This window comes from Phasianus colchicus, chromosome 3, assembly GCF_987193195.1.
Source record: "Phasianus colchicus chromosome 3, bPhaCol1.hap1.1, whole genome shotgun sequence".
In the NCBI taxonomy this organism is placed as follows: Eukaryota; Metazoa; Chordata; class Aves; order Galliformes; family Phasianidae; genus Phasianus; species Phasianus colchicus.
Genome location: NC_143438.1, coordinates 34,385,663 through 34,408,080, shown reverse-complemented (window position 1 = coordinate 34,408,080; position 22,418 = coordinate 34,385,663). Strand labels below are relative to the sequence as shown.

Below are 22,418 nucleotides of genomic sequence, written 5' to 3'. Positions count from 1 at the left end.
GCCGTGCCCACGGGCCAGCAAAGCAGGGCTTACTGAACTGCATCGGGGTCATGCTCCAGACATTTTCAACCATCAACAGTACTCAAGTCAGAAGCCTCCATGTTTGCATATATACTTGCTGTAACCCGTGGTCTTATTTTGCACTGAAGATATCATTCACAGAATCATAGCCGCTTGAGATAACGGATTAAGGACTACAGTGAACTCTGAGCTTCCTTCAGCTTAACTGTGTTGATAAGCACTAGGAATGCCACTGCGGTGCTCAAGGGTTAGACACAGAGAGCAGCCCAAGGTGGGAAGCCCAGTGCAATTCTAACAATGGTCAGTAATATGGGCATTCCCATGCTCCACTGTACATCAAGCAAACAGTATGCAGTTCAACTTCGCCGGGAAGCTGCCTCAATAATGAAAAGAGATCTGATTTGTTTGTCTTTATAATGCTTTCACGATTATTTTTCGTGAGCTTTTTATTGAAGTGTTACATAAAGCTGCAACACAAACATCAGTTCCTAACAGCGGGTGATTTTGGAACTCCACGAGGGAGTTTCTGAATCACTGCCATGCATTTCCTAAATCACTGTCGTGCATTTCCCAGGCTCTACATCTACACAACGAACATTTCTCTGGCTGTTCAAAAACCCCGGGTGCACAGGGTCCCACATTCTCTCTCCAAGAGCAGCCAGTGTCAAAGCACCCGTGAGGTCTTGGAGAGGAGCAGGTCTGTGGTTACATAAGGACAAGGATCCGGGCCCTTCGGGTGCATCCATCTATCAGCAGTCTAAGAACAGGCTGAGCACCGATCGGGCAGCAAGAGGGAGCAGCCCTTCTGCTTACCATAAGACATAAGGTAATGGCTGAGCACAACAAAAAAGTTTGTGCTGCCATTACGTATTTAAAGGCTGTTCCAGTTAATGTTCCTGTTCCATTGCGGTGCTCCTTATGAACACTCATTTATTTACTTGTCACTATTAAGCGTGCAATAATGACCTGACCGCTCTCCAAATACATACATTCGCCTGATTTAGCTTTCCATAATCATCCATTTATTAATTGCTTAAAAGCATCCAGAGCCATCCAGCACCTGGGCAGCAGGATCCCAATCCTTCACACCCTTGGAGTACAGAATAGTAAAAATGCAGTTTTTAAGAAACCAGTGTGCATTCCAGAGCCAATCAGGCAATTCTTTTGGTTGCTCTGTACATCCTAACGCTGACTACCCTGCTCAGAACCCCAAATCTGTACGAACAACTGCAAAATATTTTGATTGCAATCAGGTGCAGCCCCTCATTGATTGGAATGTGTGCGCAGGAGGAAGGTTCCTGCTTCTCCACTTCCTGTGCACTCATTATTTTGCAACGATCCCATCCGAGGGGTGGATTTAAACAGAATAATGTCATGAACACAGGACTGGGAGAACCGTGATCTTGTTTCTCCCCAAGACCACACTTTATGAAACAGGTAATGCCATTCCGAAAATCCCCCAGAATTCTTTTCATTCTGATCGCAGAGGTTCATTTTTAAGGAGACAAACGGCAGCTCGGGGCTGCTCCTGGCACAGCATCCCGGCCTTCTGCACCCAACAGCACCCAAACGACACCCTCACCGCTACCGCCACAAGCCATCCAAAACAATGCCACAACAAATGCGCGTCGGTGAAGGGCAGCCGCCCCACACGGAGAGATTTCCGGGGCGACCTTGAGGACGGAGCGCCAGCACAGCCCGGTATCGCCGCTCTCCATCCGGAGAGGGGCTCCCGCAGCGCAGCGGGGGCTCTCAGCATCCATCCCCGCGCCGCACCGGGGGCTGTCGTGGAACGGAGCGCGGCGCGATTCACGCGGGGCGGCTGCCACCTTGAGGGCGGGCTCCGCATCGAGCCGGCATCTCCCTCCGTTTAGCGAAGTTGCGACCCGAACGGAGAGCGTTGGAGCGCCGGGTACCAACTTCCCAACGCCTCCGCCTTCCCGCCAGCAGCCCTTCCGCACCCCGAACCGCACCGGGCCGCGCCGGGGTCGGGCGGCCCTCAAGGCATCCCGCGGGCAGCGGCACCGCAGATTTAACTCTTTCCGCCGATCTCCACCGGCTCGCTGCGGGCCGCCCCCCGGAGCCCGCGTCCGGCACGAGGAAGGGGAGGAATCCGGATGGAGACGGAGCGGCCGGCGCGCATCTGTTGCTGGAGGCGGCGAGCGGCCGCCGCGGGTCCGGGCCCGGCGGGCAGAGCCCCTCCGGAGCGTCTCCGCGTCCTCCGCCGCCTCTCCCCGCGCGTCTCCCGGCGGCGCCGCAGCTCCCGCGTCCGCGCTGCCCTTGCGCCCCGGCCCCGCAGCGCCCCGGGACTGGGCGGCGGCGCGTCCCCGGCGGGCCCTACCTCCGTGTCGTAGAGGCGCAGGTCCAGGAAATAGGGGTTGAGCAGGGACTCGTTGCGGATCTGATCCATGGCCAGCTGCACGGCGGGCAGCACTCCCCGGCCGATCCTGCTCTTCTGGTCCTCCTCGGACTGGCTGAGCGGCATCAAGCCCATGATGGAGATCGGCGTGGTGGCGTTGGGGGGCAGCCCGGCAGCCCCCCGGGAGCTGCCCCGCGACCAGCCCCAGCCCGGCGGCACCCAGCCCAGGCACAGGAGCAGCAGCAGCATGGCAGGGCTGGAGGTGGCGGCGGCCGGGCTCCGCGCAGAGGGATGCATGCTGCTGGATGGGGGGAGGAGGAGGAGGAGGAGGAGGAGGAGAGCTGGGGAGGGGGGGCGGACGGAGCGGCGGGAGGGAGCCGAGCCCCGCTCAGCCCGGGCGCATCCCCCGGCGGCGGGAGGGAAAGCAACGCCTCCCGCTTCCAAGGGAGCCTCGGGGTCTCCTCTCTCTCCCTCCCCCCTCCCCCCCCCCGGCCCCCGGCCCCTTTCTCTCTTCTCCCCTGGCAATAATCCTTCTGGCAATGGCGCCTACTCCTTCCCAGGTCTGCCAGCTGCAGCCACCAAAAGCGATAAATAAATAAATAACCCCCCCGCTCTCCCTGCACCCTCCTCCTTTTCCTCCTCCTCTCTTCCCCTCCTCTCCCGGCGGCGGAGCAGGGAGCGGGACCTGCCTCTGCCTCCCCGCTGCGCTTCGCTCAGGGAGGAACGGCACCTCCCGGGCGGACGGAGGGGGGGGAGGAAAGGGGGGAGCGAGAAGAAGCCCTTAGTGAACACCTCCCTTCTCCTCCTCCTCCTCCTCCAAAAAAAAAAAAAAAATATATATATATATATATATATATATACAGAGAGAGAGAGAGAGAGAGAGGATGCTCCGGTGCAATAAAAAAAAAAAAGGGGGGGGGGGGAGGGGGGGACGGTATGGTCCGGGGGTGCAGCACTATAATGTCGCATTCTCGGAGCCGGGGCACCCCCGCGGGGAGGGAGGTGCAGCCCTCACCGCCCTTCGGCTCCGATGCCGGGCAGGGCCGGGGGACGGTGCAAGGCACGCGGCGAGCGCGCACCCCCCGCCCCCGCTCCCGCGCAGCACGCAGACACGCGCCCACGCCGGCTCGGCACCTCCGCCACCGCACACGCACAAACGCACACACACACACACACACACACACACAGCCTGGGCCATGGCAACTCCGCAGCGCGTACAGGAGCACGGCGTTCTGCAAAACCAGGTTATTTCTGGGTTATCGTTTGTTCTCCCCGCAGGATTCCCGCAGCCCGGCAGCGCGTAGTGACCGCGCCGTGCTCTCTTCCCAGCACGGATCCCCTGCGCAGCGAGGAGCCCCGTGCTGCCGAGCACGTCTCGGTGTGTGTCCCGCTGGGGGAATATGCAGCCCTGCCAAACCCGGCCCGGGGCACCTCGGGTTTTGTAGATATGCACTCACTGCAAACCCGGGATGAGAGGCGGCTGAGGAAAATAGGATTGTTTAGTCAGGAGAACAGAAGGCTCAAGGGAGACCTTACCGTTCTCTACCGCTGCCTGAAGGGAGGTTGTGGTAGAGTGGGAGTTGGCCTCTTCTCCCAGGTAACAGCAATAGGGCAAGAGGGAATGGCCTCAAGTTGTGCCAGTGGTTGATTCAGGTTGAATCTTAGGGAAAAATTTCTTCTTTCCTTTTCTCCTCCACCCCAGGGAGATGGTGGAGTCACTGTCCCTGGAGGTATACAGGAACCATGTGGATTAGGCTCTGAGGGATGTGGTCAGTGGGCATGGGTTGGTGGTTGGACTACATGATCTTAGTGGACTTTTCCAACCTTTATGATTCTATGAAGGCTAACCTAATATATCTCATATACAACAGTGGCATCTGTGCTGTAAATTGGGAAGAATCTTTATAGACTAATAAATTCTAAGATCATAATGACGAGACCTTGAGCCAAAAGCCCTTAACCTGTCACCCCATAACTCTTGTTTCTTTGCAGCCCTTCCTGTGGAATGACATCCAACAGTGCTGACCTAAAGACATCAGTAAGAGGAGGCCATCAACTCTCTTGATAAATTAATTCCGTCATTAGCGAGTTTGCTAAGATGTGAATCAGATTCAGTACAAATTTGTCTCACTGCAGGTTACCAGCCTTTGGTGAGGCTGCCCAGAGAAGTTGTGGTGCCCCATCCTTGGAGGCATTGAAAGCCAGGTTGGATGGGGCCCTGGGCAGCTGAGCTGGTGGGGGACAGCCCTGCCCATTGCAGCGGACTGGAACTGGATGATCTTTGAGGTTCTTTCCAACCTAAGCCATTCTGTGATTCTGTGATTCTTGTCATGCCTGCATCAAATTAAGTACTCTTGGCATTGCTGATATTCCCTCACACACATACGCTAATGTGTGCACACTGCAATAGCAAATCCCTGGAGGCAAAGCAGCCAGGCTGTCCCAAGAGGCTGCCTCCCTGTGGAACCATCCACATTATGTCTTCAATGCTTTCTGCCTGAGCACGCGAGCCACTTTTTTCTCCTTTGTGCCTGATCTTGCCTTGCAATAAATCACAATGTGCACTCACCATTCACACAAGTGGCCTGCCCTGCAGTTTGTCATCTGCAAACTTACAGTACATTATTTTCTTTCAGAAAATTGATTACTGTTATACCAAGAACAGATCTTCCTAGGATCCCAACAGAAGCGGTGGGCACGCTGATTTTGCATAACATTATTTTTAACCACCATTTCAATCCTAAATGAATGTCACCATTTTCAACTAGATCTGCAATAGGTACCAAGCTTGTCTGTCAAATGCTGTTTCATGTGAAATCACTCCTTCAGAGTTGATGGAAGCCCCATCTCTGGAGACACTCAAGGTGAGGCAGGTTGGGGCTCTGAGCACCCTCAACTGCTGTAGGTGTCCCTGTATATTGCAGGGGAGCTGGACTAGATGTTCTCTAGGGGTGCCTTCCAACTCACACAATTCTTTGATTCTATGAGAACTGAGTTCCAGCTCTTGTGCCCAAACTGTAAAGATCTAGAGCATTGCTGGCTGTCATTTAAGCTAACCAAACCTATACTTCAGATTTGGTCTATTGAATAATATTGCAATTTTGATTTTAATGCCTTTGTTGCAGTCTTCCCTGTCAGGAAAGCAGAGATGCTTTTGCTTCATGGAGTGAAGATGGAGCAATAAAGGCTTGGGAAACACTGAGACATTGAAGCATTCAAGTTCCATGTTAAGAAAAGCTATGAAAATAACCTTTTTTTTTCAGGCTGGGGACTTAATGTGGGGGAAATAAATAAAGCCATATATTGAACAATGAGGATTAAGCTAAATAAGCCTTTCTAAATCCTTCCTCTGTACTCAGCAAGGCATGGAAAAGACAGTTTCAACATCTTTTGTAAAAAGGAGAAAAAAAAAAAAGCAAGAAATAGTTTGTGATCAAGTAATTATAGACAACACTGCAATGTAGGTGCACTGATGCTGTTTAGCTTTAATAAAGAACATCTTTTCCATGCTTTTAAAAACTTCATCTGAGATCCTATCAAAGCTTTTCATACAGTACGTATATAAGGTTTCAATAAGATATATACATAGTTATCTTCTGCAAATCCTCTTCTTTCCTGCCAGCAGCACTCAGGAATTTCTCCTTTGCACCTACCAGACACAGGTAGTGCCTCCTTTTAGATGAGAGGCCTAGCAGAGAATTGCACCAGACCTATTTTGAAAAATTATGTCAGACACAGCCTCCTGCCCAGCCATCTCTTCTTTATTTTTCCTTTCCCTAGAAATCCCCAGAACATCTCGCTACCATAAAATCAGTACAGTGCATCCCCTTGGATGACATCCTCTCACACTGCACACATCCTTTATCTGCTATGCAAAAATATTTTCTATTCTTATTTGGTGGTCAACAGCAGGCACTGTGTCTGTTCGTTCCCTGTTGGCTAAAACATCCATTCTCAAGTGTGGTAAACCCTGCTCCCCTTGCTTGAAAATCAAATGCCACTTTCTCCTTGGCATGTTATCCAGTCACGTCAGCATTTTAGTCACACGAGCCCTTCAGCTGTATTTCAGTTAACAGTTCCGTCCAGCATCTTCCTGTTAAATAATACGTTCCAGTTCCTTCCAGGTATTATCAAATCTTCACACAGTGTGTGCAGAGTTAACATTTTATTCCTTATGTATTCCTTCAATGGTGATGAATTTAGGGTCCAGATATCTGCACTGCTGTTTTCCCTTGACCACTTTCACTTCCGCAGCAAGTTAAATACCTTCAGAGGATGTATGAATTCAAGAAGACTGCTTTTCCCTTCCCACCAAGAAATGAGCTCTGCAGCTGGTCTTTTTTCACCCCGGGAGCCAGCCTGACGCCACACGAAGCATGCCATGCTGCCCATCAAACCACAGCTCCATCCCTGGGTCTTCTGTCTTCCTTCCTTCCTCTTGCTTTTGAAGACAGGAAAAATTGCATATGCATATCTAATCATTTTCCTCTGTAGATGTAAGTGGAAGAATGCTGCAATGTTCTAATTCAGACCCAGCTACTGCTGCTGGAGCCAGCCACCAGCAAGCTGGCAGAGCAAGGGAGCTCCACCATTCCCCTCTTCTTCTTCCCAAGGACTTCACTGTCCTTCAGGACAGTGAAGGACAGATTTCTACATCTCAGTCCTCAAATTGTATGTGGCATACTTTGTATTAGGATGATACATTCTCAGTGTAATTTGGTTAGCCACCTCTGTTCTGTATTTTAAAAATGTCCTGTTCTTGTTTTGAACTACTTGATGGCACAAAATGGAAGACGGACCCTTGAGATTTCCCTGTCTGCAGTGCCAGTATTCCATTGTTTTAATATAAGGTTATCAATAAGATTGAATTGCAAGTTTGGGTTTTAGGGGTGCTTCACGTGGCTTGCAGTAAAGGGGAAAAAAAGAGTGGCTCTGAACACTCTGAACACTGCATGGAAACTCTTTCTTTCTCATTTTCAAAGAGTCTTAGGAGACCACAATCAGATGGAATGTTAATGTGTGACTTAGACATCTAATTTTTCCAGTTCTCTGAGATGTTCAGCCTTTTCTTTGCCGAGAAGCCCAAAGTCTACAGTCCATTCCTCAGAGGGTAGCTCTGACCTTCCACTGAAGAAAGCCTCTGCACTATGAATCAGACATGTAATCAACTCCTTCATCCTCCAAACTAGAAGCCAGACACAATACAATTCCAGTGAGCAGAGAAGAAAGAAAGGAACAATGAAAAAAAAAAAGGGAAGTGGACTAAATGGACAACAACATACATGGAGCAAGCTGGTGATGCTATGACATTCAGTGACTGCTCTTGAACTGAACATAAGCATGTTTGTCTAGCAAATATAGTTTTGCTGGCATAGAGGGAAACAGCTCAGCTGCATGTAACTGGAATCTCAGAACATCAATACATCTCTCTAAACAAATGCAGAATAGCAAGATGTACTGAGAACAATTTCCAATTACTAAATTTCATTTGCGTACGACCACCTGCTGATAAAATCTGGAAGTCTCAAAACTAAGAAAACCTCCTTGACCCTAATGGTCAGTGAGCATTTTGTCTACAAGTGTAATTGCTGGGCTTTCATTAACTTATTAATGTAATGCAATCAAGAGTCATGAAGGAAGAACAGAAATGAACAGAAAAACCTTGCTGTGTTGGTACACTTCTAACAGTTCTCTCATGCAGACACACAGCTTTGATTTGTGACTCCACAAACTGAACACAGTTGCTGCTAGCAGGTGAACAAAAGCATTAATGAGAAATGGGAACTTGAGAGAGCATAAAATAGAACTGTCTTCTCCCAGCTGCTACAGGGATCAGAGCCTAAGAAATCAGAGGAATGGTTAAAAGAAAACCACTGACCATATGAAACAAACAAACAAACTCCCACAGTTGCCACTCTATGGAGTTACAAAATATTTTATTAGTTCTAACATTGATTTCATCAATCCAACCCACAGAGACAGAGCTTTAAAGTTCTCCACAAAAATATTCAATCTATGGGGTTTTTGATAGATCTTGGTAGAACCTCCATGTATATCCACTACAGGAAGAAACGTTCCCCCTACACCCTAATCATATAAATAGACATGACAAAATGACTTGAGCTTATGAGGATTCAAAGGAAGTTCTGTACGTTTTATGTAGAAAATAAGAACAAATAATGGAAGAAACCAAGACTTCTGAGGGAAAAAATGGTTGAAATCTTCACGCTTCTATGCGTAAAACATTTCCAGCTGAGATAAGGAAGTCTCCTGTATGTGCTGAAACTATTAAATCAACACTTTAATGATGATAGTCAATGACCAAATACACTGACTGCTATACGCACTACTTGTCTGATTGGGTAAAAGCAGACCCCACACTTAACAGCTGTAAACATCTTGTACTGGAGCAGATTAAACCCCATGTTTTCAATAGTACTATATGTGCTGCCACGAGCAACTTGTCAGAAAAGAAGTTTCCAGGCAAAATGTGAGTTATATCTGAAACATTCTTTTTTAACTAATAGCAGCTGTATATCATATTGGTAACTTGTAAAAACATTTTTTGTTTACCCAGTAATTTTTAACTGACATTTAAATGTTTACAATTTAATGAAAGTTATAGTTTCTTAGATTCATTTTCTCTAACTGTAATTTTGAAACAAATCTCCCATGTCTGAAGAATTGTTGCTAGGTTTGATCTTGCAAGTTCTATGCATGTTGAAAATCCACACAATGTTGAAGTAAGTTATGCAGCCTGGGACACAGCTGCACACATAGATTCACATATATCTAAACAACTTTGCCCTGAGTTGTTGCCTTATTTCTTTAAGAAAGATGAGAAAAAAACTACTTGCAAAATTAGCATTCTAAACATGCTTAGAAACTCAACAAGTGCCTTGAGCAACTAAAATTGTCACAACATTTAATGTACAGTATTGTCAAGCATGTGCAATCTGTATGCATCTAGATTGTTATTTGTGCAAAAATATGCAGCCTTTTCTGCCTCAATGTGCAAATCCACGCTGTCTTCAGTGAGGGGTCTGTTGTAGCCGGTTAGGGGCAGACCTGGCCTATTTTCTCCCTCTTGGTATTTAAAGGAGAGGGAGAAATATTAACTAGTATCTGTTAAAAGGCACAACTGCAAAATGTTTTAGTAGAAAAATAAACATTTTAAGTTATTGGCAGATAACATTAGTGCAATTATTTTGACTGCCTTACTTTCTTTCACACAGTAGATTAAAAAATACATTGTCACTTGTGAAAAGAACCTAAGACACTTCAGAAACAGTTATGTAGCTGCCAATAAAGGGAACTGAAGAGGAGCAGGTTCTGTGACATGATATAACCACAGTACTTATTTAATGTGGTTCTCCATAATTAGTGCCGTTTAACGCTCCAGAAACACAAAATTTAATGCTTTTAAACTAATTACTGTCCTTCTCATATAAAAATATACCACTTACAGAATTTTCAAAAGGCTGACTATCTGCTGACTAGAAAGAGAACATTTTCATATTCAGCTATATACTGATGACATCTGGATCAACTTCTTTCTTTGAAGAACCATTTTTGGTAGTCTGAATTGGAACACAGTCGTAATACTGGTGCTGGATTACCATTGTAGGAATTTGACTCTGCTTGTAAGCACTTCTGAGTTTGCATATGAAACAAAGTACCATCCTACAAAAGAGAGAAATAATTTTTGCTTTTCAGGTCTTAAAAATTAAAAACATATCACTATACTTCAACAAAATATTCGTAGTAAAATATCACACATATCCTTCTCATGGGGTTATGCAGGAACCAAAATGCTTAACTTGAGAAACTTTATCAGAAGTCCTAAATTTTAAACTTATTTTGTGTCCTGACACTTAGGTTTGTAAAGGATATGCTTTCTCAGCTCACTTTCATTGCCTTTTGTTACTACATCACAATATGGGCAGAGAAAACCAAAGTGAAATACATGTGTTACTTAAATTCAACAACTTGGTCCACACGTAGCAAGTAAATTTAGTTATTGTTAGTTAGTTAGTTGCCTATTTCGGATTTATTTTTGGCAAAAAAAACCTGCCATTTCTTTACAAGTTATATTTGTAGTGGAAAAAACAAAAAATTCTAAGTGTTCCTCTTGCCTTCAAATCTCTGTGCAGTCAGCTGGATTTGCTCAAGGATAGCACAGCTGCCTAAAAGGCACAAGGCCTGACCGGCCGGTGCACTCATGTTCCCAAAGAACACTATGTGAGACCTCAGGCCTTTCTGTTACAGGAGTCTCCAAAACCATTTTATCTCCACTTCACATAGCTCACTCAAACCTAGAAGCACTGTCAACCAGAATACTGAGCTGCAATAAGGCAGTGTAACCAACTGTGGAGAACAGCTGTGCTCCAAGAGCCTTTCTTTAGCCCAGGTGACATCTGCATGCCTAACTATTTTCAAAATCCCTGATGGCCACCACTCTGCTTGAGTATAAGCTTGAGTTCTTTGAAAGTCTGCTCTTCAGTCCTCAGGAATGATGCACTAATGGCACCTTGCTCCATAGCTTCCAAGGGCCAGTGGTGTGTGCTTGCTCATGGGTTTGCTTGCAGGCTTAGCTGCTGAATGACTTTCTGGTTTCCATTTATGATAATTCACGTCTCTGAGTGGACTAATCAATATCTGCCTCACTTGCTTTTGATGCGGTGCCAGGCTGCTGGGAAGGCTGTTCAAATCTCTGATAATGCTACATCCCTGCTACTTGTTTAAGGACTGCTCTTCTAGTGTCTGACACTTTTCAACACAAAGCAGGAGATATGCAGTACTGATACCTGGCCTATCACTTGCCTTGAAACATGGAGACCAATGATGTTGATTTAATGCAGCACAATAAGAGGAATCAGTACAGAGCAGTAGATTCAAGTGACAGAGTGTGATCATGAGAAAGAAGGAGGATTTAGTATCTGAAACTTAAGGAATTACTTCAAATGTGAATGGCTAGGAATGCTGTGGAACCAAATGTATTCCAAAACTGCGTCTTCTCAGTTATTTTTATGAAGTGACTGAAGTTCATCTAAAATTTGTCATCTTAGGAATTAATATATATAAACTTGAAAAAAATCATGAAGTCAGTGTTAAAAATGAAATACCATCGATAAAGCCAACCTCTTAAATAGTCTTAGTGAGCTTCAGTCTGGACTAGATTCAGTGAGGAGACAGTAATTTTCATGTTTTTCTTTAGAATTTACTCTATCTCCTATCACTAGTGGAAGTATCTAGGCAAGAATTTGTCAGCTTTGGAACCTGTAGAATTTAGATGCATTATGTAAATATATATTTTTGATATATTATGTGACCTTTTCCCTTAACTGAATAATAACATCCCAGAAGCTGACCAAGGCCATCATTTTTCATTCAATTTATTTTCTCTGAGGCATTCAGGAACTCCTTCAGAGATTAAAACCTACTAACACAAGGTTTTCTAAGATGACAGGTTATGTTTTTTTAATACACTCCATACTTCTCAGCATTTCTTCTTTTTTTGTAATAGGTATTTAAGTCGAAGAAGGGATTTATTGAGTCCCTCCAGTCAGTAAGATGTGTCCCATGGAGAGGCAGAAGTAGAGCAGAAGGTATCTTTTGATGGAGCATCAAATTACACAACTGCATTATGTTGCAGAAAAATCGAGAGAGGACTTCTGATGCTCATGGGGAGACAGTTGGCAGAAGAGAAGCAGCAGCTTCTTAAAATCAAGAAAGAGTTTAAAGCAATGGCGGTGATAATATGAATTATCAAGGATATATGGGGGTAAAAAATACTGAGAAATAAAAGTTAATGAAAGGAGAGCAGAAGTTGGCCATCTCTAAGACTAGATAGAGAAGGGGAATGGAAGTTCCCTTGAAATTACAGATGGGTGCTTTTCTTCCTCTTGCCTTTCTGTTCAGCAGGAATGTGCTTCAACTGCATGTTGCTGCTACCCTGTTCTATGTTTACATATTAAAAGCCAAGATAGAGAGTCATGCTTACCTAAGCAAAATCCCAGTCCAAATATAGGAGTATTTGTGGACAGAATGTGAAGGCGCTAAGATGGAATTGTTTTGTTTTCTTTTTCCACCCTATCCCCTTCCCCCTAAAAAAAGTCAGCAGTTTTTTCTCCCACATCTTCCCCCAAAGAAAACAAACCCAAAGTGTGCCAAACAGGCACTCTTACCTCTCTGAAAGCAAACTTCTGGTTTTCAGGAACATGGTGAATATTTTCTTGACACAAATTCATTGTCAAATAGTCAGTCCCTGCAATAACTGCTGCACAGGCTTCAGGCTGTCGAGTGTTGTAGCGTATTTCATTATGGGATGTGTACTCAAAAAACTACAAATGCAAGAGAAGAAACAGAGGGCAACAGTAATTTCATATGTACACAAGAAAGTATTTATAGGAAAGAGATCCTAAGATACTGAAGTTCACATATTAAAGTTGGTATTGAGGAGAGAAAATCTTCCAAATATATTCAAGGAGCCTTAACTGCTGCTATTTGCTTACTATTTTACAGAAAATCAATCTCACCACAGCACTGATTTACTTTGGTAGAACTTAAGAGTGTATCAAAATGCTGAATAAATGCACTGGAAAACAGATGTTCCAACATTAAAGAACTTACCACATTTGGCTTCAGTATTCTACTTTCACACTTCAGACCACTTTAAAAAGAGGACAGAAACCAGTTTGTATACTGATATTATAACTTTTTAATTCAGCTGTCACAAAGCAATGTTTCTTTTAATTAAAAAGCTTCTCAATGAATAGTTCAAATGCAATTTGGTCAAGGTTCACATTCATTACAAAACAACTCAGGATGCATGGTGAGCATTTTATTACATGACATTTTAAGACATTCAGAACAAATCAGCTACAGTGCTTTTAAACATGAGCAGAACTCTATTAAAGACAATTTACGGGCCTCGCTTGTTGTGCAATATTCTATAGAGATGCTCTGAGCATGCCCTAAATCATTGTTTTACACAGTTATGATTGAAGCCTTCCTTAGTTTTTTATTTTATTTTTATCATGGACACTTGCCAAACCTTGGACTTCATTAAAGAGAATGGCAGAATATGAGAGCTGTTTGTATTTAGCATGCTTATAAATTATTTAGACAACTATAGTGCACGGATGTGTGTTTAGAACAGATTTAGATTATGCTCAGTGGGGTAGACAAGGGTTTTATGCACCTCACAAAATGGCTTGTTACCAATAGTGTAGCTGCATTAGTGGAAAACAATACAAGGAGGAGGGAAAGAAGGAATCCTCTTTTGTTCTGTTTCACTCCTGAACAAAGTAATTATAAAACAGTGTGAAGGGAGCTATACCGATTCAGAAACTTAGTGTATACTTGTGTTTACCAGGAGACCGCTCTTAGCAACCACTAACTAATTAGCCTTGAAAGAGAAACTAAAAATGGACTTTTAATGTAAGTTGGGCTGCGTGATTAGCAAGTCTGCAAGCACATAGTTCCAGGTACCAGAGATCTGATCTAAGCTAAACTGGTGGTAGCCTTTTCATGAATGAAACCTCTGGAGGAATTTCTCTGCCAAAGTAGCATTGCAGCTGTACAAGAGCAAATGCTGCCCACTGCTTGCAGAGCTTCATGGCTGTTTTCAAGGGCAGTGATGTAAATGATCCCCCTGAATTAACACTTTCACCATCATTCAATCATAGGAAGTAGCAAATGAAAGTGATTTGAAAAAGCAACTTAAGCTTGAAATCTACCTCCAAACATAGCATTCAAGACACTTTGATTTCCCCTAGAAACGTATTGCTAGGACTACTCTTATGATGTAAGCTACCTTGCAATGTTTGCTTTATGCTAGAAATGTCTCATCATCAACAAAAGTAAAACGTGGTAATGTTGGCCCAGTATTTTACTTTCTGCTCCAACAAGCTGGTGCTCCCTATCCTTTAAGCATTAGCTCACAAATTTCGTATTTGAGGATGAAGATCTTGCTTCTTCAGGCACCACAATGATCTGTGAGATACCCGTCTTAAAACTATGACTTGTGAATAAAGGAAAAGCTTCACAGCTTTTTGTTGTGTCTGGATGGATGCTGCAGATCAGTATGCTTTCTGCTGTTGCTTTTACAAGGTACCATTTAGAGCCCTCCTCAGTAGTGGATTTATAAAGTATAGCAACAGTCAGTAACATTTTGCTCTGAGTATCAGCCAAAGCCTGCAAGCTGTACCAGATATATTAAAAGTGGATGGAGCAGCTACTAGATCAGAGCACTTCTTACTACTGAGATCTTTCCTCAGTGGCCTCTCAAGGACTTCTATCAGATTTTGGTGGAGAAGAGCTAATAAAATGGATAATTTCTGGGTAACGTTAAGGACTGAGGCTATGTTATTAACAGCCAAGCACTCGCATCTCTCTGCCCAATGATTATACAGTCCCAGTGCCTCACCACTCTCATAGTGAGGAATTTCTTCCTTATATCTAATCTAAACCTCCAGTTTTGAATTTAAAACTGTTACCTCTTGTTACTAGGTCTCACTTGATGAGGCCTTTTACCCAATGCCTGCCATTTCTAGGGTACCTAGGGGACATTCCGTGGCTACATAAGAGCATGGTGGTGCAAGGATGGTGGCTGCCTCACCAGACTCTGGAACACAGTCTCAGCCCTCTTTATGCCTAGCTACCTACTGCTTGTCTGTGCACTGGCAAATGCTTATACGTGACGGGCTCTTTCTGAGCAAATGAACCAGCAGTGATGTTACCAAGTGTGATCCCCTCCTTCATAGAAAGCCAGGGACTTTACTAAGCTTTTTATTTGCCACTGTCCATTTGCCTTAAATGGGAATAGAAGGGAAATACTGTCAGGCACAGTAGGCTGCTTAATGGTCACCAATCTTCTTCCCATGTCAGGCAGGCTTCCTACAGCATGCACTTGTCCTTCTGTCCCTTCCCAAGCATACCAAGAAGGGCAACGGGCTTTACTGCTCTTGAATTTCAAAGCTCTCCACTCTCACCTACCCAGACAGACACTTGGACTAAACATCAGTAGACTGAGGTTCAAGCACTTCAGCAGTGTATTCTGCATTTTTTGTCTCGGATCTTCAGCTTCTTGCTATAATGAACACACTCATTTTAACCACTCACAGTTAGCTTTCTTACTACTTACTCAAAAACAATTCAGAAGGACTAGCAGGAACCCTATTCCTTGGGACATGTCATTGTGCAACTGGATTCAGGGAAAAAGAGCAACAAATTACCATGGATTTCAGATAGTTTTCTGAGTGATTTTATTTTCTGAGAGATAACATGGGAGCAGAAACTGGACTTAATAAATAATCAAGAGCAGAGAGCTCTCTTCTCTCGCTACAGTGCACATAGATACTCAGAGGTCACCGCAATTGGAGAACTGCTTCCAGTGGAGAGAGCTTTTCTAGTTGACCCCTACATAAACAGCCACCTGCCACCAGCATATCATGCCTACGGATGGCTGCACTGGGGTGTAAGAAACATATCGTTGACCAAGTTAACAATCTCTAGTTTTAAATTGTACCAAGATGTTTCTGGAGAATAACTTTCCTGAGCTGTACTCTGGAGAACAAACTTCATCTCTATATACCATGAGATAAAGTGTGAATGTACAGCCGTGAGTACTGCCCAAGGAAGAAAGTGGTTAATTGTGGAACAAACACTACAGTTGGAGGAAGAAATAAGGAGAAGACTAGAGGAGAAAAAATGGGAGCTAGATGGGAAAAGGAAAGGCACGTGACAAGGAGCAAAACATGACCTAGTATGAGGACTAAGTGCTGGGAGAAACTGAGGGAACAGACAGAGCAAGGAAGTCAGAGAAAGACTGGGAGCTAGCCAGTGTGGAACAGGAAATACTAAAGCACTGAGTGAAGAAGCTAGAGCCAAGGCACAAGGGATGCAGAAGGAGACTGAAGTGAAGCCTTCTTATGAGCTAAAGCTGCACAAGGTAAAGATTGGAGTGACAAGAGCAAACTGGAGGAGACAAGCAGAAGAGTTTGAGATTGCAGTGGCAGATCCACTTCCAAGAATGAGACAGAAGATACCCACTGTCAGTAAGTATCTGCAAAACTCTGCAGTGAAGTGCCCTGCTCTCCTCAGTTTGATATGACTGGAAGATGACCAATCTTGCTTTCATAATTTCCATCAGGTCAAAGTAGTGGATGTACACGTGGAAGATTTGAGCATGGCTAAGGAATTCACATGACCAAGAGCAGCCTGTTGTCTTTTAAGAATGACCATCTATAGGTGTGGGAAATCAAGAAATGAAGAGAGGTATTCTATGAGTCAGAAAAAGGAAGTGCAAATTCAGGAATCCTGACTTCCATTTCCCATCTCAACTGTGCATATAATTCTTGCTTTACGTTAGCTTCTTTCTGTTCCCACACCCACAGTTCTTCCTGCTGCCCACTTTTTTGCTACAGAACTGCTGCTTTCACCCCTACTCATGACCCCCATTTGCCTACTAGGTTAAGTCTTCCTATTCCTATACGTTTCCACCAAATGAGTCTTCAGAGATCCTGCTTCTTTCACCCTCACTCTTCAGAGCTCCTAACTGCTACTTCTGTCATACCTGCCCTGCCTGTCACTTGCTGTTCTACCTCTGTCCCAGATTTCTTCTGCCCTCTCACCTTGGTCCTCTTTCCCAGGCTCCAATCAGCCCTTCCACAACTTTTTCCCAATTTCTCTAATACTATTGTTTTATCATTCCTTCTGCAGACTTTCCAATTCTTGTATCATCTCTTATTTTCTTTTGTAGGCTTACACCACTGTCAGGTACATTCTTCTTTCCTCCTGCTCCCTGAATGCCAGCAGAGGGAGCAGTAATTGCACAACTTAAGAGCATCTCTGCTCTCAGTCTGCTGCCTGCATCACAGGAATTTTGATGCACTGCACTAGTGCATCAGCAGAGATGTGAGAGCATCAAAAACTCCAGTTACGTGATATCTTCACAGAGAATTCACAGTTCATCTTTAAGTGCTTCATAAGCAACTCTAAAAATGTCACCACATAAGGTGGCTTTTCTTACAAACTGTACTACTTTTTTGCTTTTACCTTCTACTCTATGTCTTTACTTATTTTTTTGGAGGGTGGGGAAGGAAAATGGAAGGAGTAAAACTAAAAACAACCTTTTGTTCAAAGAAATATGAAAAGATCCAACTCCTCTCTTTTCTGTTATGCTTAATACAAGAAAATATAAAAAACCTGTAAATGACTTTGCATGTGAGAAGGCAATCCCATAAATTTAGACAGTTCTCAGTCTAGAAAAGCAATAAGCACCTCCTGATAAGGGAGTGGCTTAACTAGGTTTCGTTTTCTATGTAGATGTAGAGACATGCTCAACTTGGGCAGAGAGCTGAACTGAGATAGTAAGACAGGTTGGTGTGATGCATCTTTGAGTACTTGATCCATATCTGTCACTACTGATATACTTTTGGCTTTTATAATATGCAATTCTCTTCAGGCTCTTCCATTCTAGGACTAGAGGGAATGGTTTCAAGCTGCTCCAGGGAAGATTCAGGCCGGATATTAGGAAATACTACTTCTCTGAAAGGGTGGTCAGGCACTGGAATGGGCTGCCCAGAGAGGTGGTGGAGTCTCCTTCCCTGGAGGTGTTCAAGGAATGTTTGGATGTTGTGTTGAGGGATATGGTTTAGCGAGAACCATTGGTGATAGGTGGATGGTTGGACTGGATGATCTTATAGGTCTTTTCCAACCTTAGTGATTCTGTGATTCTGTGATTCATCTTTAAGTCCAGGACAGAAACTTTATGAAAGTTAAATCAAACTACAGAAACTAATAAACAGTATTTAATAGTAAAGCAATAAATGTGCTGTCAAATACAAACAGTCTTCAGTAGAATCTGAAACCCTGCTCTCAGACTGTTGTTTATTTTTATTTCCAAACTTAAAATGATATTCATACTACTAACTACCTCCTTAAGAAAGATTTATTTTTCAGCACTCAAGTTTTTTTTTCATTTTTTTAAAGCAGAGTTCAGAAAGAAAGCTGATAAAATGCTTGTGCGGCATAACCCTGGTCCTTTTCCAAACTTATTTTTCCATTCTGAGGCAAATGTTGGGATTCATTTCCTAAAAGCACAATTAAACCACTCAAACCATCACATAGTTACGTAGGCACTTGCTAAAAGAAAGAATAAGGCTGCTCCGAAAGTAAGGCCTCCTGTTTTTTTTTTTTATGTTGGCTCATGATGTCAGAGGCAGAAGTTGGTGGTATGGCAGTAAAGGTTAAATTTTCCCATTAATATCTCATTACATTTTGTTGCCATGTGACAGATGTTACTGTGCTTTTTTTATCTATTGTAGTTTCCACAGAAATAAATAGGAGGCATTACCTTTGGAGTGACCTATGCACATATATCACCACCCCTCCCCTTTAGAAGCATGCTAGATAGTCTAATTTGGTTTTGAAGCAAAAAAAACAACAAGCACATCATATGCCACACATCAAACACTAAACCCCAGTTTTAGAAGATGACTACTCAAAGCCATGAATAACAGCCATTGTAGACTGGCATTTGGTGCTCCATGACACTTTTACTGTGGCTGAATGTGGAAAGCTTTATGGGAAACTCTGTCATACAGATTCAGTCTGTATGTAAAAAAATACTAGGAAGTATTTTCAGCTTACTAAAAACAAGAAAACAAAAACTAAAGCATTAGGAAGGATCTGTGCTCACAAGATTTTATAGCGTTAGCCCAGGAGGATGCTTCTGCAGATCAGAGTATTGGAGACAATGCTGTTCTGAACCTCTTGTGCAGTTAGATAAGAACAAAGAAGAAATAGGACAATGACACATGCAGGCAAAATTAAGTGAAGTTTCCAACGTCACTGAGGGCTGTGGCAATGTGGACTCTACAGAGAGCTGGCATATCCAAGGTCATCTGCAGATGAGTGAACATTGGCCTATAAGCCATATAGCTTCACTACTGTCCTATTAACCCCTGCTAATGAGCTCTGTGTAGTAGCACGATTAAGAGATTCATGAATTCCCTGTCTGAGTAGATACATCTTGAGAACTATGAAAATCTGACCTCAGGATACATCAAAATTAATAGCAGCCAGAGGGAGAATCAAAATTAGATCTAAGATAATCTCACTATGGCAGTATATTCTCTCAGCCCTACTGCAATGTTTTTTTGTTTTTTTTTTTTTAGCATACTTTTCATGTCAAAACCACAGAATTAGTCAAAATGAACATAAAAACAATGAACCTTACCTGATTTTGTCCCATGCCATGACATGGGTATAGAATGACCCTGTGTCCAGTTATTTCGTGTTCATTTGAAGGGTTATAATCAAAGCAGAAGTTGGCCATTCCTCTGTTCTTCAGCTAATCAAAACAAAAGAATATGTTAGAGTAAGGAAAATACACCGCTAAGGCTGTGAGGTTTATAACCCAGAGCTGTTTCCTGGGAGTTGGAATGGATCAAATGGATCACCTCTTTCAGACTAAAGTGAAATAAAACTGAGAGGACCGTCCTGACTTGGTCATGAACCAGTCAGACATGACGGCTTCCCCAGGAATGACACAATGTTCCAGGGTGTTTGCAAGTGAAATAGGCAGGGGCCACCTCCTACCATGTTGAACTTGAGCAAGCCTGCAACTCACACAGAACAGAAGTCTGACATGTCTTTCAGTTCCATTCCTGCAGGGTCTACCTCTTCAATCTTCTAATGAAAAGAAGGTTACATAGTTTTTTCAGTTTTTCAAATGAGAGATGTAAAAAGAATTTGTTCTCAAAAGAACTCCAGTACCCTCTTGAGGTTGAGCAGGCGGTCAGATATTAAGACCAGAAATCATAAAAACATGTTAAGATTTGTCTTTTGAAAGAGACACTAGATATTACATTAAATGTTCTGTACTACTAGAGCTGATCTTTGACACAATAGGTGCATAATTTTTAGATTATATGTTAAAATACTAAGCCAGCTGATTTCAGAAAATCAGGCTAATTAACAAGGACTTGCATTTAAGTATTCAGGAGTCAAAGGTAACTGAAATTAATTGGAACAATACCATAACAATTACTGAATCCTAGTATTACCCACTTAACCAAATTTAAAAACACATGGAGCAAAACAAGTTCTGTAAACACACGTTCAACCTGAATGCCCCCATTACTGGGTGTAATTATATCAGAGACAAAAAAAGAACATGCAGAGCAAATCTCAGAAGAGTTACTTCTGTAGGGTGCAATTTTGCTTCTCTTCACCAATAGCCATAATTATATCCTCAGTTCTCAATGCAGAGGAAAAGCAGACAGACTTGAAAAGCGAAAGGTTAAAACCAACCAAACCCCTCAAGATTCAAACTCACCAAAGAACAAACCACAGAAATAAGAAAATTAAATACTTGCGCTCCACACGTTTTATTTTCCCCAACATCTCTTTTTATTACTACCTGATGTCTGCCTTCTGCTGCTTTGCACCCACTCCTGCTGTCAGGCAGCCAGTTCTCAACACACCTCATGCTTTGGATGTGAGCCCAAGACAGGGGGAACACACTAGGGGCTGAGGGGAACCATAGTGCTGCCATTGCCTGGGGCTTCTCACAGGGCTCTGGCTGTCATGTTTGATAGAGCAGTTCCAAAGTACCACTACCACAACCTGAGTAGCACCTCTGAGGTGACACACATATATAAAGTGGGAGAGGAGGTTCTAGGGTGATGGGTTGGAGATTCCTCCTCCTCCTCCCAGCCTCTGCGGGGAGGTGTGCCATGAAGTGAACATGTTACAGACAGAGAAAGAAGCAGGAGGCTGCAGCAGGCTAGACAGCTCTGCACTGAACAATCTTTATCCCCCTTGTACATCCTTCCTCCTGGTCTTCCACCTGTCTTGGCAAAGCTATTAACAGGGGTACACTTGCCAAATTTATACATTTAGGACTGAAGGCCTTGTGTTTTAATTTCTCTCTAAACACATTTACTGCTATGCATTTGGTGCAACTTTTTCATTAAAGGATATAGCAGCATCCAAATTTGGCACATTTCAAAATTCATTCTTATTTTTAGCATGCACGTGTACCAGAAGTGAAATAAATCCTCTGGCCATTCTTTCAACTGACAGTGCTGCTTGGCTTAAAAGGAATATACAACTACTGCACTCCTAAGCTGTCAAAAGAAGACGGTTTATTTAGCTTCATAACACTGAGGAAGAAGTACATTTAAAACAAACAAAACAAAAACAAGGAAGAAAACACTTTTACAGATGATTTTTAACACACCAAAAGACAAAGCAATAATCTTCTGATGTTTTTATATTCTATGATAAAAAATAAGTCAAAGTCATACTCACTTAAAAATTAGGATCATTATCTCTAAAATTACAAATCAGCTTCTGTTGTTGTCAGTAGCTGTCCTCAGGATCAGAGGGTTTCTCATTAGTATTTTTAGCAGTGTATGACTTTGCTTGACAGTCTACTGACACTGGGAGGAAGACGATCGTAGCAAAGGACTTATCCTTGGTGCCCTTCCAGACAACTCAAAGCCTTCACTATCACTCCAAGTGTGTGCCCTTCACTGTCATTCCCTGGCATTTGCTCTAGCAAGTGCCTTTTGTGGCTTACAATTTTAAAAAACCTATTTTAAAATGCCATGCACCATCAGAACTATTCCAACAAGGCACAAGAATGCTCTCCTATCCTTACACAATGCCCAACTACAGCAAACAAAATAGAAGTGGTATAAAAGTCTACTAACTTAAGCTCTGCTTCAGATGTTTAAAATTCAGTCTGTATTCCTACTCCACATGCTTTCTCATTTTCTTTTTTTTCAAGCATAAAAACTTCTGAACTGTGCAGCCATATTCCTACACACACATTGTCAATAATTCAGCTTGGTTCTTTTAGGTTGTCAGACATGGGTAGATGTTCTTTCATACACTTTATCAGGATGCCTAATAGATGTTTAAGATGTAGGGGAATAGTAAGCAGATAAGTGACCTGATCTGACACAAAGGTCTGAAAATAATTAGATTTTCAAATCTGATCATACCACCATTCATGCTAAGA

At 43.2% G+C, this 22,418-nt stretch overlaps 2 protein-coding genes across 4 annotated transcripts in view; both read right to left on the bottom strand.

The window, feature by feature from the left end:
* The window catches only part of GABBR2 (gamma-aminobutyric acid type B receptor subunit 2), a 446,063-nt gene extending 443,223 nt beyond the window's left edge, over nt 1-2,840 (bottom strand). Inside the window, exon 1 of the mRNA XM_031589113.2 lies at nt 2,363-2,840. Within this exon, the coding sequence (XP_031444973.1) occupies nt 2,363-2,677 (315 nt within the window). The 5' untranslated portion in view covers nt 2,678-2,840. The remainder of the gene's footprint in view (nt 1-2,362) is intronic.
* Nucleotides 2,841-8,027: 5,187 nt separating this feature from the next.
* GALNT12 (polypeptide N-acetylgalactosaminyltransferase 12) overlaps nt 8,028-22,418 on the bottom strand; it is a 45,609-nt gene continuing 31,218 nt past the window's right edge. Inside the window, exons 8-10 of one of the 3 annotated variants that reach the window (XM_031589114.2) lie at nt 19,626-19,739; nt 12,568-12,723; nt 8,028-10,063 (exon numbers count right to left, since the gene is read on the bottom strand). In XM_031589114.2, the coding sequence (XP_031444974.2) occupies nt 9,926-10,063; nt 12,568-12,723; nt 19,626-19,739 (408 nt within the window). In that variant the 3' untranslated portion in view covers nt 8,028-9,925. Of the gene's footprint in view, nt 10,064-12,567; nt 12,724-17,615; nt 18,478-18,519; nt 19,291-19,625; nt 19,740-22,418 lie in introns of those variants that run through there. The other 2 variants (XM_090137257.1, XM_090137256.1) reach the window with 2 other exon arrangements.